Raw genomic sequence first — 20,903 nt, 5'->3', positions numbered from 1 at the left:
TACCACGATATTTTCGACGACGATGTTTTTAAACTGCGATGTTTTTGAACCGCTTTATTTTCGACGACGATGTTTTGTACCACGATGTTTTAGAACTGCGATGTTTTGTCTTTGCGATGTTTTGTAGCACGACGTTTTCGCCTTGCGTTGTTTTCTCCGCGACATTTTCGTCTGCGATGTTTTTGCCGCGATGTTTTCGGCTGTAACCATTATTATAGAACATTTTTTTCATATAGACTGCAATATAAAGTGCTAACTTCTATTTACATATATATTTGGTGTAAATATTTTTCTCATGCGCATAGTTTATGTAAAGATTGCATTTTTATGCTTATCAAACATTTCTTTCATCATCTTATTTACGACTTATTAAGTAATATTTGAAATCGATGTTTTTGCAAAGTATCCAACATGTGTTTGTATTTATTTCAACCAGGTAGTGAAATCTTCATAATTGCCTATATTTGATCTAACTTCGCAATGAAAAGTTTCAGAAGCAATCCACGATGCTTTAATTATTTTGTACAGAAAATTGCGTGGCAGAATATTTTTAACCATCTTCCTTAAATCTTAAAGCACGCGAAACATCATGTGACATGACAGAAATATTATTGGATGCTCATTGGTCCGCTCTTGAAGCCACTCCCTCGGTGGCTACACAAATGTGCACTTGTGAAATATACCCCCGGGACTCGAAGCTCGGACCTGTCGAATACGCTTCGAATGTGCTGACCATTACACCACGAAGACATGCTAAGAAGATGGAGAGGAATACCTTATAAACTAAAAATTCGAAGGCTCAGAAAACACCTTTTACTTAACATCGCGTCGAAAACTAGTGGCAACAAAGTAAAAGCTGATTTGCCACGTAAACCAGCAATAACTGCAGAAATAGAAGCTCACGCTACAGACATGACGGCGAATTCCCAAAACTCTCTCATTTCCCTCTAGAACTCAGTATTTAAACTTTTACTCCTCAACGTAGAGTTTGCATTCCTTCACGCGCGCTACCAAATTTAAATAGTCTGGCGTTGGCAATTAGAGGAATGAAGGGTTATAGGAAAGAACTTCAAAACTAAATTAAATTGGTTATTTAAAATAAATATAATTCGCTACAATTTTATTCCCATGTGACAAAATATCTCATGCGGTGACCACATGATTTTCTTGTGTGGCATATTAAACTATGTGCAGTAAGACCCCGCTTAACGCGGGGCATACGTTCCATCGAAGTAAAGCGTAATGCGAAACAGCGCTAAGCGAGGCTATCTTAACATGTAAATAATGGGGTTAGGGAAAGACGGATAAAAAATGGTTAAGCATTAAATTTAATAATGTTTTTTTAATAAAAATAAAATCAAACATTTATTTCTTACAAAAATAAAAACAATATAAACGCATATACTTTTAAAAACAAATAAAATTCTCAGTCAGATCATTCAGTCTATTCTGGGTTTCCAATTTTCTGCCTTTTTGTCAAAAAGGCATTATGATAGATTGGCTTAATGGCATATTGCGTTCAATTTCGTCGTCAATCCATATAGACAGTCGTTTTTTTCCATTTCCTCTATAATGTTATTTCTAGAACGGGTAATTCTAGTTGCAGAGCTCGACGTAGTTGCAGTTGCCGATGACAGTATTTTTTCTTTATTCTTAAGAATTGTCCTTATTGTTGAAGTTGCCAAAATCAATGCAGCACTAGTTTGAGATTGACGTTCACCAGAATCTAATCTTCTAATCACTTGCATTTGAGTTTCCAGTGAAATGCTTTTTCTGGTTGCTTTCTTTTCTTGTTTTTTTATTATCACCCATGATAAAAACTAAAGATGATAATATCTGTCACTGTATTAATCGTTATAGTATTATATAAATATTTAAACTTACAATAATGTCAACAAATGTTGTTTCAAATGATAAAAAGCAAGAAACACAACTACACTGTTTCGGATATGTTATTTGGAAACCTAGCGCTGCGCACAATTTCGGAGAATCCCCGGGTTGAAATAAAAGAGCGCTAAACCGAAACAGCGCTAAACGAAACAGCGTTAAGCGGGGTCTTACTGTACATTTTTGCTGGACTTCATTTAAACTTATTTCCTCGAGGCAAGTTGAAAATGACATCAAAATTCGCAAATTTTTAAATTAAATATCTCGTTCAATTTTTGTTAGACGTTCGTCAATATAAATTCCTCGATATAAATGTAGGAATCGGGGACCGCAAAAATTAAATTTGACTAACATGAAAAAAAAACTGATTTTGCTGATTTGAAATTTGCAAAATATGTGTCATTTGCGGTGTCCGCCGATAACATCGCGGACGAAAGCGTCGCGGAGAAAACAACGCAAGGCGAAAACGTCGTGTTACAAAACATCGTGGGATAAAACATCGCAAAGAGAAAACATCGCAGTTCTAAAACATCGTGGTGCAAAACATCGTCGTCTAAAATAAAGCGGTTCAAAAACGTCGCAATTTAAAAACATCGTCGACGAAAATATCGTGATAAAAAATAAAGTATCTACAAATCATCGCATGACGATAGCATCGCAGACATGCTTTTTTCAGGCTTTAGTAACTGTAAATGGATATTCCCATAACGATGTGTGAGGGCAAGATGGAAAGAAGGATAATTTTTACTTTCACATTTTTTTATTAACTAATAAATTTTTGCTGAGTAAATAAGAAGGAAACTTAAGCATAGAAAATTATTGCAATTTATAGCACTTAATAGAATTTTAAACCGACATAGTTAACTAACAAAGGCCATTAATAAATCATTTTTATAAATTTTTTACTGGTAATTTTTCATGAAAAGTATAATCTATAAGTTGCATTTAATTCTCTATTCTTAAGTTTCCTTCTTACATTTTCCGCAAAAATTTATTAATTAATAAAAAAATGTGAAAGTAAAAATTATCCTTTTTTACATCTTGCGCTCACAAATCATTATGGGAATATTCATTTACAGTTATTATAGCCTGCAAGAAAAGCATGTCTGCGATGTTATCGTCATGCGATGATTTGTAGACACTTTATTTTTTACCATGATATTTTCGACGACGATGTTTTTAAACTGCGAAGTTTTTGAACCGCTTTATTTTCGACGACGATGTTTTGTACCACGATGTTTTAGAACTGCGATGTTTTCTCTTTGCGACGTTTTATCCCACTATGTTTTGTAGCACGACGTTTTCGCCTTGCGTTGTTTTCTCCGCGACGTTTTCGGCCGCGGTGTTTTTGCCGCTATGTTTTCGGCTGTAACCGTCATTTGCGTCATGTAAAATATTTTTGAGTAGGTGTCTTCTATAGCGGCCTTGGCGATAAACGGATTAACGCGTTTCTGCAGTAGGGAAAAAAGTGTGTACGGATTTGAGCATGGGCGGAACACAAGCGGTTGATGACGGATCGTGATGGTGTACCGTCATTTAGCCACTGTTGGGCTGTAACTTATTTTTGGATAGGCTTCTAGACAAGTCGCGGTGTGCGGAGAATAACCGTGTACAGTCATTTTGGAAGCAAGAGATGTGAAAAATGTAGAATGCCCTCTCCAGGACTGGAACCTGGACCTCTCGAATACGCGCCGAGTCTGCTACCGTTACACCACGAAGGCATGCAGAAAGAAGGGAGAAATATCTTATAACCGCGAAGATGTCCTGCCGTTAAATGGCAATAGAATGGGATTGCTTCGAGCTGACAGAGAATGGGAAAGTTAATTTTCTGTGCAGCCAGCTAGAGCGATTCAGAGAAGACGTACTAAGCTGGATTATGAAAATTCGTACTCTTAAATGGATATAATTTGAAAGTTTGGCAATATGAGAGTAATTTGTGTTCATCGCTTTGGTGAAAAAAAAACTGTGAGAACTTGCTCGAATGTAGTCTTGAGCATGCGGAAGGGTCAAGATCGATATGATTGCGGAAGTCTCTCACACGAACAAAGGCGAGTTGGTGATGGGACGGAGAATTTTATTTTCAAAGGTCGAGATTTTTACTTCCTGGTTCGAATTAAAGGAAGTACTGTAATCGGGAAAATTTTCGAGTATCGCATTTCAATGAATATATCCATTTTGACAGCTATCGAATACAATTTAACGATATGTTTACGTGACAACTGGTATGTAAGAACAGAGTAAAGGAGAATGTTTTTTTACCATTGCAGCCATATTTGTTTACATTTGAAACTTAGCAGAATAGTGAATTAAGTCTTTCTGCACCTTCATTGTCTTTTTGCGCTGTGGTACCAAAAGGAAACTTATAGTTTTTTGCAAAGAAAAAATTTGCCTTCTTGTCCACTGGCCTTGCTTGATTTTGCATAGGAACTCTTATTGTAATTGTAAAAATCGTTTTTAATTGTTTTACCTGTATTTTTTCTATCGTTTTCAATTTTTACTGAAGATATTATGAGGTTATATGTGTTTTTGCCTTGCTGCGAAGTGAGAAATAAATTAATTGAATTAGAAATACACCTTTAATGAAATTCGAGGAAATAACTTTAAATGCAATACAGAAAAAAATGTATATAGTTTTTTCCATTGGCAGATTGTGAACAATTACAAATGTAACCCAGTCCATTAATCTATGCAAGGCCGGATGTGGTGGTCTCTTTTTTATGGAGGCACCTAATAGGTGGGCCACCATCGCCTCTCCTATGAAGGGACGGACAGTTACAACCATGCATTCTGCGGGATTCTAACCCAGACCCTTCGGCATCACAGTCAGCTTCCTTGACCACTATACCGACTGGGCGGCTTAATCTCATAATATTAAGTATGACAAATGTAAACATACCTTCAAATTGGTATGTGATTCAAAGTTATAGGGAGAAACAATTTATGCATTATATCCAATGAAACCTTTAAAATTCACCCGCACCCTCTGTTTTACCTTCATTTGTCACATTTACATTATCTTTTAATGCTTTACAATATTTTTTACTATTTCTCTTTCTTTCCAAGGAGCTAAACGCTTTGAATCAAACGACGTTAATCCAGCTTTTTGCAACGAATAGGGAAAACGAGTTTGTTTCCCTGTGCTCTACGCGTATAGCGTTTACATAACCAAAGTTAAATTTCATTAATAGTTGTCAATACTGACATTTCCAGCCTTTTTACTTCGTAACTTGCAGGCAGCATATTTCAACAAAAAAATCCATTTTGACCGCTTTCGAATGCAATTTAACAAGGTTTTTGCGTGATATCTGTACGTAAGGACAGAATAAAAGACTCTTTTCCTCTAAAAAAATCATAAAACTGCTTTAAAATGAATTCTGAAGAGAATTTTTCGTGGCGTCTGTACGAACGTATGTACGTACGTACGTACATACGCACATATCTCGCATAACTCAAAAATGAGTAGCCTCAGAACGTTGAAATTTTGTATATAGGACTGCTATAACATGTAGATGTGCACCTCGTATTTTGGTTGCAATCGGTCGCGCCAAACGTATATAAATATATTTATATATATATATCCACACTGTTACCCGGCTCAGTGATCTCAGTTTCTTTACACTTATATGTTTGTAAATTGCACATTTTTTGCTGTAAAAATAATTGAATTATGTTTTTCTTATCTTCCGGTTAAGATTTTTATGCCTTTAATAAATCTGTATGCAATATTTTTAGAATTATCAACAATTTAAAAGTTGTTTAAGTGCAGCTAATCCTAATAATTTTTTTTGATGGCGGCCATTGCTTGTTTACGTTTGAAACAGCAGAGTAGTGGATTTGTTGCCAATCTAGAGAAACTTTGCTTCGCAACAACAAAGATAACGCCTTCATTTATTATTGCGAATTAAATCATTTTTAATACTTTTTGGAATTTTTTCGAGGAAATATGTGTTTAAGATTTACTTAATTTTTAATAATTTAATTTTTAATAATTAGTAATTTTTAATACAGATATTTTGAGTTTTATGTATTTTTCCTTGTCGCGAAGTGAGAACTGAATTAATTGAATGATAAATACTCAATCGTTCTGTGAAAAACTGTTTCTTTTTTGTTTTGTTTGTGTAATTTCTTTTATACATCGCTTATCTTTAATTACATGAGGCAACGATTAGATAATTCTTTAAATGATAAAATTTGTGCATTCTGAGTTATAATATGAACGAAATATAATACTGTCAAGTGAACCTAGCGCCAGAGTGTCGCTATGGTAAACAAATAGAGTGGATTTTAAAGAATGCATTTATTGTATTGTGGTTTATGCGCTGTCGGCGAAGTAGATTTAATTAAATCCAATAAGTTTAAACGAAATTCAAGAAAAAGTGCGTATAATTTAATATTCCGTACCAGGAAGTCATGTGGTGTACACATCAGATTTTTTTGGGAAATAAACAACAATTCAATTCAACAGCAATATCACAAAATAATTTTAAAAAAGCATATCTTTAGAATTTCCGATACACAGTTCCGCGCGCTGGAGATCAAAAGGTTTCCCCTCCCGTGAAGTGTTGCCATTACTCGATTTTAAATCGTTGAGTTTGTTAATCAAATATTTGTTAAAACTTTACAAAATACGAAATGGATAATAAGACAAATTCCAAATTTAGGCTTCCAGATTATTCAAAATTGGATGGCTCTTGGTAGCGCTCTTTTATCACAATGCGAGAAGCGTATATACATTTATGCAGATTCTTCATTAATTAACTTTAAATATAATACAGGGGGATAATACTGGGTGGCAGCAATTTGAAAAGTGAATCGGACGGACATTTATAATGAACCAACCCAAAATGCCAAACCTCAGGGCAAATTGTCGTTTTGGACTAAAAAAATATCAAGCTATTCTAGATTCTGGGTGCGTTCGATCTATTACGAACAGGTACTCACTCAACAACACTACTTATTCTTAATCAAAAATTCATTAAATTCGCGCAAAGCGTAAATAAATAAAAATCAAATTCCAAATGTACATGTACGTGTGGAAGACTTCGTTTGTGATGTTAACTTTGCTGTCTATGCTCCATTATTTAATAGTAGAAATTGCAATAACTTTGCTATAAAATTTTTATTCAAATTTATTTCATTTTAAGGATGTCTTTTTGAATATGTTTCGTACTTTTGTTAAAGTCTATTAAAACCCGAAGATCGATATTCTGAAAATTGATTACCCATCTAAAATGAATGTATTTAATAAAAAAATCTGAAAAGTTTCAGATTTTAAATTACGCCCAAAGGGGCTTTTATTTTAACGTTTTGTGTGTTACCTTAATTTATTAATTATCATGTTCATCGCACTTGAAGCATAAAATTCAGTTCAACAGCCGTATTGCAAAATGATTTTAAAATGAACATATCTTTAGAATTTCCGATACACAGTCTCGCGCGCTAGGGATAATTTTTTTTTTTCGTACAATGTTGCCATTGCTCGCTTTCAAATTGTCGAGTTTGTTAATAAAATAGTCTTTAAAGTGTTACAAAATATGAAATCGATAATAAAATTCAAATTAAGGCTTCCACTTGCCCATATTCTATGGAAGATTACGTTATTCAAATTTTGATGGCTCTAGGTACCGTTGTTTTATCACAATGAGAGAAACATACATATATTCATGCAGATTCTTCATTATTTAATTTCTTTCAATATAATACAGAGCTCTAATATTCGGTGGCAATAATCTGAATAGTGATTCTCCGTTCATAGTTTTCAACGCAAAATGCCAAAACGAAATTAATAGTACTTCTGGGAAAATTTCTCCTTTGGACTAAAAAATAATGGAATATTTAATATTTTGTTGGATCTCTTTTAGCTACGATTACACTCTTCATGGTCTTTGGCATGTATCCAACTAACTTTTTTGTGTAAAAATGTTCTATCTGTTTTATTCCTATGTAAAAATTGCTTTTAGTAGTGTTTTCAAAGACGTATCATGTTTCTTTAGCCTTTTATTTAACTCGCCTCATACATGTTCTCTAACCTGCTCCATATTCCACAACATGTTTCATAGGATTTAAGTCCGGAAAATATTGAGAAGTTTTGATAACTACAGGACAGTTGTATAAATAACTGCAAACGATTATTTACGAGTCGTGTACAGAATCGTTATTCTGATAGAATGTATTATTCCTAGTTTTCCTGCAGATGCTTTCGCGGGTTTTCATTAAGAATATTTATAGATTTATACTGATACGTATTATTTTCAATAACAACTAAATTTCTTATTCCGAATGCAGTGAAACATCTCCAAATCATTATGCTTCTACCCCCATGCTTAACATTAGTCAATGGGTTTTTCAAATGCAATTTTTAATTCGGCTTTTGCTACAAATTATTTTGACTATTTAATCTAAATATACGAAGCGTATTCGGAAACTAAGTACCGTTTCATTCTAGCGCCGTCGCAGCGCTGTGATAGGCGTCCCGCGCATGCGCACTAGTCTTTCTTGTTCACTGACTTTCAATTGTCTCCATTTTGGTTGCTCTATGTTGTGTTTTCAGTTTGCTGTGCACATTCAAAATGTTTAAGACAATTAGTTCTCCCGCTGACTGTGAGATTCGTGCCGTGATTAAATTTTTGAACGCGAGGAATGTTAAACCGGCCGAAATTTATCGTCAAGTGACAGAAGTTTACGGTGAATACGCGATAAGTGATGGAATGGTGAGAAAGTGGGTGAGAGAATCATTGAGTCATTAGGTTCATTGACATCATTCATTATTAGATTGATGAGCGATGGCTGCTAACAGCGACGGACGTACGAGCTCTGAGCTCCGTAATGTCAAAGCGAATAGTATCCTGAATACGGCGCCGCCAGCGGGCAATCAACCTTCTTCTCCACCACCTTTGATGATACAAACTGAAATGGAAATATCTGCAACTACTCCACCTGCCTCTCCTTCAGCGCTAGAGCTATCCAAGAGCGCGATCCAGATTTACTCACTAAAGAATCGGCACACAGACCTCATTTTCGACATCCAGCGACTACAGCGAACGGACACTCCGAATAAGGACCAGATGATCAAACAGTTACAGGATGAGGGTGAGAAAGTTTTATTTTCCCTACATACCCTATGTTCTAAACTCGGCATAAATTTATTCACCCTCCCTGCCACTGAAGAGGAATTCTTCAAAGAATGTAAAAAGACTTCTAAAACCCCTGATTCGGACTCCAGCACTCAAAATTCTAACCCTAAAATTCAAAATACAAATCCACCCTCATCCCCAGCCAATCAAAATCCTCCAAAAGAAAATCCTAAAACTGACTCTAAAAAACGAACCAGACCAACTGATAACGAAAAATTTGTAGTTCCTCCAAAACATTTAATTGCCAAAAAAACACTTCCCAACACTAATAGTAATGAAACCATCACAACATCCAATTCTTTCACAAACATAAACTCTGATAACACTGAACACTCGACGCAGCAGCCGGCTGTCACTCAAACACCAAAAATTCAAGCACCACCTCCAATTTTCATAAAACCGCGAGCTGATTGGTTCTTTCTCCTCAATCAGCTTCGCCGACACGCACCAACTGTTCTTTCCAAACAAAACGTTGATTTTCTAAAACTCACAACTACTAACGAAACAGACTATAGAACAGTTGTTAGATTCCTCACAGACAATAATATTGAATTCAAGTCTCACACACTCAAATCAGATAGACCACTTAAAGTGGTAATTAGGGGATTACTCTCAAATACACCGCTCAACGTTGTGCAGACTGCGGTTGAAGTGCTTGGCTTCAAAATCCACAAGATCTCTCAACTTAAGAAATGGAAGACAAAAATGCCAATGCCTCTCTTTTATCTACAAATCTTCAACAGCCTCAAAGCCGAAGAAATCTATTCCATAACCGAGCTCCTTGGAACTGAGGTATCCATGGAACACTTCAAAGGTCAGAAAGGTCCCTCCCAATGCTGGCGTTGTCAGGGATTCTTTCATTCATCTGAAGTCTGCACCTTACCAAGACGATGCGTCAGATGCGCTGGGCCGCATCAAGCCAAAGAATGTACTAAACCATTTGAAGAGCCGAACAAATGTGCAAATTGTTCGGGAAACCATGCTGCTAACTGGCGTTCCTGCCCGAAGTTCCCAGGCTCCAAAAACAGACAACCTCCAAGGCCAAGCACCAAACCCAGTCAGACCGTTGACAACACAAACAAATTTAACTTACAACATAATACATTTCCAGTTCTGCCGGCTGCACACACTCCCAGTGCAAATAATACTCGCCCTGGAGTATCATACTCTGCTGCCCTTACGGGTATGCAACAAGCTGCACCCCAAATTCTTCCAAATTTATCGGTCCCCTTAGGAGCTAATTCGACGCTAAATTGCACCGAAATCCTATTGGCAATTATTCAAATTTCAAACCAACCTGGTATTGACCAGAGCAGACTTCTTTTGGCATTCAAAAACGCCTTACCGCAGCTCAGAGTGGCTCCATCTGGTGCTGATGCGGCTTACTATATCTTTGAGAGTTATATTACTCTCCAATTCTCTGATATCCCCAGTCAGTAAAATTCAATACTTTGAAAGGATTGAAAAACTTAAAACTATGCACCTGGAATGCAAATGGCATTCTATCCAAATTCCATGAGTTTCGAGACTATGTGGAAGAGAAAGATTTTGACATTATTTTTGTCCAAGAGACCAAACTCCAGCCAGGGAGAGCTCCCAAGCTTGCAAATTATGCATTATATAAAAATGACAGACAAGCTTCTAATACTCGTGATGTTTATCATGGTGGCACATGTGTCTATATTAAAAATTCAATACCACACAAAAGAATTGACACTCCGAGTATGAGTAAACTCGAGGCAACAATCATCGAAATTTTCATTCAAAATTCGCCCTCCCTTGTAATGATCTCTGCCTATCTTCCACCAGGTGGAAATTTACCTGTGGTTGATTTTAACAAATTGCTCACCTTTTCCAACAATCTAATCATAGCTGGTGATTTAAATTGTCACCACCAGCATTGGCGTTGCCATAGATCAAACCCTGCTGGTCGTGGCCTTCTAAAATGGGCTCAGTGCGCCCAAATTAAAGTTATTGCGCCGGATTCCCCTACTAGATATGGTTCACGGGGTGCCCCTTCATTCATCGATTTGGCACTCTTTCGAAACATCCCTTTTGGATATCACGTGACTGTGGAAAACTGTTTATCCTCAGATCACAACCCCGTAATCATAGACCTTAATTGTACTATCTTTAATCAAAATTCTCCGGCACTCGTCTCTACAAACTGGGACAATTTTAGTTTCAAACTTAAAAGTAAAAGTTTGCCCTCCCTTGAAATTAAATCCAGCCATGATATAGACTCGGCAGTTGATCACTTAACGACCATTTTAACAGATACTTATAAGGAAGTATCAAAACCCACCCTCAGACCCAATTTTCGTAAATTACCTCAAGAAATTAAACTCAAAATTAAAGAAAAGAATAAAGTACGGAGACTTTGGCAAAGAAATAGAAATCCTGGTTTAAAAATTCAACTCCGTGCTCTCCAAAATGAGATCAAGGCATCATGCGACCATTTCTTCCAATCACAATACACGAATTACATTCAGTCCCTAACGACCAATGATAACAGTCTTTGGCGCGCATCAGCCCGCCTACGCAAACACAAATCTAACATTCCGTCCTTAGCTACGGACGCAGTGGTGGCTCACACAGACGCTGAGAAATCCGAATTAATTGCGGATTCTCTTCAAACTCAATTTACACCACATAATGAAGGAATTTTTGCGAACAGCGCAAGTTCTTTCCCACAGGATGTTGAACGTTTCCTCTCCTCGCCTTTTGCGAGAGAAATACAATATACATCCATGAGCGAGGTAAGTGAATACATTACCAAGCTCAAACCCAAAAAAGCCCCTGGTATGGACTCTATTTCTAATCGTATGATTAAAAATTTACCCACCCATTATCTATTTTTCTTAGTAATGCTTATAAATTTTATGATACAGCATTGCTATTTTCCTCAAAGCTGGAAACAAGCACTTATTGTGCCTATTCCAAAACCAGGCCAAAGCCTTTCTAACCCTCAAAATTATAGACCTATCAGCCTCCTATCCTCGTTATCTAAGATATACGAGTTTGTGTTACTTAAACGCCTGAATGATTTTCTCCGAAATCACAACGTTCTGATTGATGAACAATTTGGATTTCGAGCAAAACACTGCACCACGCACCAGCTGCCGAGGACAGTGGAGTTCATTCACGAAGGGTTTCGTAACAAAATGCTTACTGGCGCTTTATTTCTTGACATAGCCAAAGCATTTGATAGGACTTGGCATATAGGAATTATTATCAAGCTCATACGACTTGACGTTTCGGCCCATTTAATTCATATAATTAATTCGTACCTCACTAATAGATCTTTTTCTGTACGAGTTAATTCTATCATTTCGACACCCCGTCCTATACTAAGCGGCGTCCCCCAAGGGTCACTTTTAGGCCCAATTTTGTTCAACATTTTCATAAATGACATACCAAAATCACCAAGTATCACTCTTGCACTTTATGCAGATGATACGGCCATCCTAGCTCAACACAAACGCCTGGAAAACTTAGTCCAAAACATTCAGAGTTATCTCTCTAGCCTTGAGCACTGGCTCATCACTTGGAAAATAAAAATTAATGTTGCTAAATGTGCTGCTATGATATTCAAACGTAGCCCCCTCCCGTACCCTTCCATTAATATTAAATTCTTTGACGACTATGTTCCCTGGTCAAACTCTTACAAGTACCTAGGAGTTGTACTTGATTCAAAATTAACCTGGCGCCTTCACATTGAAAATGTTCTCAACAAAGCAAAAGGTGCCAGAGCCCAACTTTACCCATTTTTAGCTCGAAAGAGCAATCTGTCAATTAAAAACAAAATCCTTCTCTATACTTCCATAATAAGACCTGTCTTTATGTATGCATGTACAATCTGGGGTACTGCTGCAAAAACTCATGTGAAAAAACTTCAATCTTTTCAAAGTAAAACCTTACGTATGGCCCTAAACGCAGCTTGGTACGTCCGTACAGATGTGATTCATTCGGACCTTAACATTAAACCTGTTGATTACCTTATCAAAAAGCATAGTCAAAATTTATTCCTCAAAATTGAACAGATTGATAACCGAGCATTTCAGCAGATGCCAGCCTACGATCCTACTATTCGCAGCTCACAGAAGAGACCAAGAGCCGTGATTGGCCGAGAGTTCGGCATCTACCCTCCATCTAAAAGGGCAAGACACGCCCTCTCAACATCAGTTCCAGCTCCCGCGCCATGAAGGAAGGAAGTCTCTTCAGCGAGCTGCCATATAATTGCTTATTACCATCTCTACCTGCAATTAAGATCTTCAAGCAAAGTTATCAATCTGTTCGCATAGAGTCACATCTCCCGCAGATTTTTAAAATCTGCCTATGAATATTTTCAACGCGTTCATATTTATTATTTGCACTATCCTACACAAGCCACATGCCAATGAGCCTATTAATCTTAAAATCTTTCCTCTCCGCTTTCTGCTTTAGTGTTGTATTGTGTATAAAAAATTTATAAAAACCAAAAAAAGTATAAAATATAAAATACAAAAAAATTATAAAACCTAAAAACTTTTAAAAAATATTATGATTCTTAAGTTTTTATTATCTCATCTCTATCCCTAAACTTTCTTGAGCCAGTGGCTCCCTCTAGTGTGCATCAAGTAATTCACTTATGCAAAATTTTTTCTCATTTCTGCTCGCTTTTAGTAATTCTGATGAGGAGGTAAATGGTTTTGAACCATAGGAACTCCGTAATTTTCAAATCATTGGCATTGGCAGTGGGTAAGAATGTTTAATGCAGGTCGAACAAATGTCCACGCCGAGGCTCGGAGTGGTCGGCCTTCTGTTGTCACCGATGATTTGGTAAGGAAAGTTGATGAAGCAATTCATGAGAACAGACGCTTCACAATGACAACTCTTTCAGAGGCATTTCCACAAATTTCACGTACTGTTTTGTTCGAAATTGTATCTGACCGCTTGAATTATCGCAAACTGTGTTCCCGATGGCTTCCAAAAATGCTCACCGATGTTCACAAAACAAAGCGACTTGGTAGTGCCCTGACCTTTCTCACGCGGTACAGTGATGAGGGAGAAAACGTTTTTAACCAAATTGTGACAGGTGATGAAACTTGGGTGTGTCATTTCGCAACAGAATCGAAACAACAATCGATGGAGTGGAGATACACTCATTCTCCGAAAAAACAAAAGTTCAAAGTGACAATGTCATCACAAAAAATCATGTGCACTGTCTTCTGGGATAGGAAAGGCGTTTTGCTTACTGAATTTCTTCCCAGAGGTGAAACCATTAATGCGGCGCGATATTGTGAGACTTTAACAAAACTAAGGCGTGCCATTCAAAACAAACGAAGACGAATGCTCAGTAAAGCAATTGTGTTGCTCCATGACAATGCTCGGCCCCATACTGCTGGTGTCACTCAATCGTTAATTCGACAGTTTCATTGGGAGCAGTTCGATCACCCGCCGTACAGCCCGGACTTGGCGCCGTCCGACTATCACTTGTTCCTGCACATGGAGCGCGAGCTTGGTGGCAAGCGCTTTGGATCTGACGATGACACGAAAAATGCTGTGGAGTCGTGGTTATCGAAACTAGTGGGAAGTTTCTTTGACGATGGTATACAAAAACTGGTCAACCGCTATAACAAGTGCTTGATCATTGGCGGAAACTATGTTGAAAAATAGTTTAAGACATGTATTTTCATGTAAAAATAAAATTGGATTCGAAAAAATTGTTTTACTATTTTTTTTTTTTTCTAAACGGTACTTAGTTTCCGAATACGCCTCGTATTAAACTTTAACTTTTCTGCAAATGTAACATTGTTCTGGTGTGACAGATTTTACGAACGTCAGGAGTATTTTCTTTATTTTCCTGTCCACAAAAATTTTCCAACTTCCTAATCGTCCACTGTATCCATGTGCCCAATGACTCTAAAAAGTTGAAGTTTCTTGCAAATCGTTCTTCTCACTGGTGAACGTTTTATAGTACTAACGTTTTTATGTTTTTTAATCTTTCATAGAACCTGCGATTCCATAATGTTAGCTTAGATTGTGGTCCATATTTCAGCGCAATTCCTAGAGTTCCACTCGCTTGTCATCGTTTTATAACAAAAAAGATAGTTATATGTTCACATGAAGGATTTTTTGGTTATTTCGTACACTTTTACAATCTTTGAAAAAATGAATTATTATTAAATTTTAAGAGAATTTGTCGTTAATTTCTGGCTATTTGCCATATTCACTTCGGATATGGAACTGTTGACGTGTTTTGCTAAACAATTAATAATTTGCAAATTCAGACGATAGCTCTTGTGATGCATCCTCATTTAAAACAAACTATTATAAAAAGAAACATCGTCTGCCAAAAAACCTCAACAAATTTTGGAGCGTCCGTGTTATTTATGTGAGTTACTTATTAATATTTTTTGAACGAATTATTTTACTATAAGGAATATTTCGCTGATTTATTTTACAACAAGCAAAGCTTCAAATAGAGAAAAAATAATATACTATATAAACATTTGAAATCTCTGTTTTAATATTTATTATAAGTTCTCTGCATATAAATTTCAAAAAGAGAAGTGTCCGAAAACAAATGGGAGCCACTATACAGATATTTCAAATTATAAAATCATGCTTACTTTTATTATGCTCGGAGTAATTGTCGAACATGGAGACACCACTGTTTTAAGACATCGTTCGTGGACAACAAAGTTGCAAACTGAAAGTAAAAAAGGAAAGAAATTAGTTCAATATCTTAAAATTCAGCTGTGACTAATTAAAAAAATATTTGTAAAGGAGTACTCTTATTAAAATTCCTTTTCAAGTAATTTTAGAAAAAACTATTTGTAGTTTCTCACACAAGAAAAATAACATTTTCATCAAAAATGAATTGAAAGGTTTTTCTGCGTAATTAACTCGTAGCGTTTTAAACATAGTCTACGAAACGCATTCATTTAATTACCTCTTTGCGTTTATTATAATGAAAGAAATTTACCACTATTAAAACTTATTCTAAGTCGCTTCATTATTATCTAACATTCAATTCTCTAACTATTATTCTCCCTTATTCTATTCTATACCTATTATTCTATTCTTGATCGATTATTCTATTAAGAGGGCTAATACACCTTAAACCCCTCATGATCTTCAAATATGTGACTGTTGCAAGAATTGGGATATTTTATTTATTTTAAAAGCACTTACTTCCAACCTTTAACAAATGACTACATAATACAGCTGCTTTGGAAACTAGTAACCAGAAAGTTTGTGTTGCCACAAATATTTTTGTAATTTAATCCTCTTTGTGACAAAATACTTCGCCATGTTTCCACCTTGCGCGCATGATATTTTAAAAATGGCTAATGGTACGTACTTGAAATTGGATGAAATTCTTTATATGGGCACTATTTTCTAACTGAACCAAAAGTATAATAAATATTTTAATACTGAAAAATTTTATGGACGAAAACATTACAATTTTTTTTAATAAAATACATTTTATAACCTAAACTCCAAATAAAATAAAAATTTAACAAGAAAGTTTTAGAATTTTAGGTTTACAGTAGTTTCCAAATGTTATAAAAGCTATATATTAAATATGGAATTAAATTATGCAACAGAATATTTTAAACTGTGCGCGCAAGGTGGAAACATGACGAAAAATGTTGTCGCAAAGCGGATTAAATTATAAAAATATTTGTGGCAACACAAACTTTCTGATGACTATTTCAGAAAGCAGCTACATTATGTAGTCAGCTGTAAAACGTTGGAAGTAATTGCTTTTAAAATAAATAAGTTATCTCAATTCTTGCAACAGTCACCTACTCGAAGATCTTATGGGTTTTAAAGTATATGAGTCCCCTTAATCTTTATTTATTTATTTATTATTTATCTATTATTCTATTAATCTTTATTTATTTGTATTTATCTATTATTCTTTATCTATTCTTTATTTATTTATCTATTATTCTTTATCTATTTGTTTATTAATATATTATTCTTTATCTATTTATCTAGTAATCTTTATTTATTTATTTATTCTTAATTTTTTGCCCGCTAGCACCGAGTGGTAAACTTTCTGATCAGCGGTAGTTCGGTCTGAGGTTCCAAACCCGCGAACGGGCTGGCTGCTTGGACGTTTTCATTGTTTTCCTATGTGTAACATATATACGAGCCAGTTCACCTTAGAACGTCCGCCACGGAGTAATCCCTTCCCTTAGGCAGATAGCCCTCGAGGCTTTGTCGTAACCACATAAAACAAAATTATCTTTCTTTATTTATATATTATTCTATTATTCTTTATCTATTTGTTTAGTATTCTTTATCTATTAATCTTTATATATTTATGTGTTATTCTATTATGCTTTATCTGTGTGTTTATTATTCTATTATTCTTTATCTATTTATATATTATTCTATTATTTTTTTACTAGCTGTTTCGCGGCCAGCCTCCATCTTGCTTTTAAATGTCCGGGAAAATGCCTAAAAGGAACACCATACATTAAATTTAAAAACTGCGCAGAATTTTACTCTGCAGAACTTTATCAAAAAAAAAAAAAAAAAAACTGAAAGGTTTCAGATTTTAAATTACATCCAAAGGGGCGTTTCTTTAACGTTTTGTGACGTAAAGGTAACACACAAACGTTAAAGAAATTTATGATGTTCTTCGCACTTAAATCATAAAATTCAATGCAACGGCAATATCGCAAAACAATTTTAAAATGAGCATAGCATTAGAACTTCCGATACACAGTTCAGCGCGCTGGAGATAAAGAGTTTTTTTTTTCCCGATCGCCAAATCTTGGTGGTGGAGAATCATCATCCACCAACCTTTTAGTTCGGTTGTCACTATAGAGACATTAGGTCATTTCGAAACAGGAGACATGAAAAATGACTAGTGCCTTGGCCGGGACACTAACCTTAGACTTCTCGAATACGCGCCGAGTGTGCTGGCCATTACACCACGAAGGCATGCCAAGAAGCTGGGATAAATACCTTATACACTCCCCTTTTTAAAGGGCGACTGGGGTTGTAGGGGTCCCAATCGCCAAATTCTGGGTGTGGAGAATCATCATGCACCGAAATGCCGTCGCATGGACCTCCGACCTATGGTTCTACACCAATCAGATTTATGTCCATGCGACGGAAAAGAATTTACCATCCACCGCCGGCGGCATTCATTAAATTAATAATAGTAATATTACAATGCTAAATTGGCAATGTTATCTTTACAATAATTGTTACATAATAATCCGCATGAAAAATAAATATGCAATCAATTAATCACCCTTTTAGTTCTTATAGAGACATTAGGATTCTTTTGAAAGCAGTAAAGATGAAAAATGCGCAACCGCCTTCGCCGGGAATCTAACCGCGGAACTTTGGAATACGCACCCAGCGTGCAGATCACCACACCACGAAGGCATTCCAAGAAGGCGGGAGAAATACCTTACATACTACCCCTTTTAAAGGGTGACTGGGTGTTTTTAGAGGACCCAATCGCCAAATCCTGGGTGGCGAGAATAATCATCCACCACCGTTTTAGTTCGGGCGCCAATGTAGATACATTAGGTTAATTGGAAGCAGGAGAGATGAAACATGAGCAACGCGTTCGTTGGAAATCGAACCGCAGACCTCTGGAATACTCGCCCAACGTTCAGACCGCCACACCACGAAGGCATGCCAAGGAGGCGGGAGAAATGCCTTATAGATTAACCATATTTTTTTGGCAGTGGTCACGACAGCCAATCAGACGATAAAAACAGGCAGACAGTTGAAATATCGGACACGATCTCATAGGTGCACTTCTGCTGCGATCGTCGGACGACACTTGACTTTTACGGAACAGACCCTCGTTCGATCTCCTAAGGTCATTTACAACTTTCAAGGACACTAGGACCACGTAGTGCTGTATTTCCCAACTGTTCTTTTTTGCATAACTTATAGCTTTTGCCTTCATTGAAATGCTGTTATTTGAATAATAACGGGTTCCTACTTTCATTGTAAAACGATTTTCCAACTGAGCGACTTTGTATGCAGGAAAGCCAACCCTCTGAATTTCCTCCTCCATAAGTTACCGTACCTTTGCAGGTAAGCGTTTTATAAGTATCTGAATTAATTGTACTTATTGTCTCAGTGGTTATATTATTCAGTAACTGAATTATGAATATGGCATAGAGCTATTTATGTTCACAACAGCCAGATACTTTAGATATAGATTTTTTATTAGGAAAAATAGGTAAAAATAAGGACACCATAAAATTAATAAAGCCAGAGGTCCAAAAATTGCGAGCATTATTCAAGTCGTTCAAGAAAAAGAAAACTTTGTAATTTTCACAACAAAATACAATCGAAGAACAGCACAGACATAACAATCTTTTAAAGGAAAAAACTGAAGATTTACAGACGCATGTCAAAACACTTAATGTTCTACAGGAACTTGCTGAGCATGTGAACGAGAGGTTGTCAATTAGCCCCAGAAACAGTAGATTGGTGATTAGCCCGCGCTTCCGAAATTCATGATACTTCAGTTAATACAAAGGTCAACGAGAGCTTGGAGGAGAATTTTGGTTATTTGGAAGATATTGCTTATTTTAGAGATAGACTACATAAGCAAGATTGCTTGAAATTAAATAAAAGTGAATCTGAAAAAGCTCAGGAATCTATTTCTCGATCTTCAGTCACTAGGTTTTACACACCAGGAGGTCTTGAATGAACATCATTCTTTGACAAAAGAAAATTTAAGTTTAACTTTAGAACATAATCAACTGGAACAGTTGTTGGTTGATTTTCAGCAACAGGAGGACGAGCGACAACAAGCTGCCTTTAAGGTGGTCTCGGTGTCTACAGGGGATCCTTGCTTTAAGACTATGGATAAAAAATGACAAATTTTTGACATTGGCATACAAACAGAGCAGTTTCACTCTTTCTTGTAGTAGATTCGGTAACTTCTTCGGCTGATATGAATCTGCAGACGGATATATTGGGTAAAAAGTATAAATATGTACAAACAACCTCTGTTTCTTCTGAATCACATCCTCCTCCTGTTCGTTCTGGTGAATTGGTCTATGGTCCAGCTAAGTAGGGATCTAATATAGTAGGAAAGGACTCAAAGACAGACAACATTTTGATAGTTTCTTCAGCAGATAAAAATTTCCAATCTTTGTGCGAAGAATTGACATCTATGGTTGATCCTATAAAACAGGCAATTCAGATACCTCTTCTGCGTCCGACTAGATCCAGTGATTTACTTATTTCTTGCTTAAATTCGAAGCAGTGCCACAGATTGCAAAATACTCTTTTTACAAAGTTCAAGGGGGAGTAGTTTATTTTTTCAAATTGTTAATTAATTTCCAAATGGGTTGGGGAAGGTCTGACCATTTCTGAAGCACTGAAAGTGCTACACGAATTGCTTTCAGATAGTGAAACTGATAGGGATCCCAGCACATGTGCAAAACATGCAATATTGGGTTGTGCTTTTTTTAAACGTGGTTTCACTTCCTTCGAAAATACCACCATGAAAAAAATAAACGAAAGTGTAAATATGAAATGGAAATAATGTAAATATTATATACTCAAGTTAATTTTTTTCCATCCGTACGCATGTAATCATCATATAACCAGAAAGAGCTTTTTTATGGGTTGTAGAGTAGCAGGCCTCCCCGTGGCACACCCGAGTAATGCTAAATCTGCTACGGTATTCACAATCTAGTGTTTTTTAATCGTAGGCAAAATCTCCTACTCCTTTTACGCGCTTCCCAGCAATGCTCGTTTCAGCACTCTTTTCGAAGCTCTATTCATTCAGTGTGCACCCTTCGGGAACACCCACAGAGTTAAAACTATAATCGCTATCTTCACAAAATTATACCTGTGTACTCCTCTAGGCCTTAATAGACTGCTTACCGTTTT

The 20,903-nt window shown here is 36.2% G+C and overlaps 1 protein-coding gene across 3 annotated transcripts in view; it reads right to left on the bottom strand.

Annotated features, from left to right (window-relative positions):
• Positions 1 to 20,903, bottom strand: part of LOC118183390 (diacylglycerol kinase theta-like) — a 232,510-nt gene that overhangs the window by 144,376 nt on the left and 67,231 nt on the right. For all 3 annotated transcript variants that reach the window (XM_085816146.1, XM_085816147.1, XM_085816148.1), the window contains exon 2: positions 15,635 to 15,714. In XM_085816146.1, the coding sequence (XP_085672272.1) occupies positions 15,635 to 15,714 (80 nt within the window). The remainder of the gene's footprint in view (positions 1 to 15,634; positions 15,715 to 20,903) is intronic.

This window comes from Stegodyphus dumicola, chromosome 4 (assembly GCF_044657685.1).
Source record: "Stegodyphus dumicola isolate Sdum_Otavi_A_Nest chromosome 4, ASM4465768v1".
Classification (NCBI taxonomy): domain Eukaryota; kingdom Metazoa; phylum Arthropoda; class Arachnida; order Araneae; family Eresidae; genus Stegodyphus; species Stegodyphus dumicola.
This window is presented reverse-complemented; position numbering and strand designations above follow the sequence as displayed.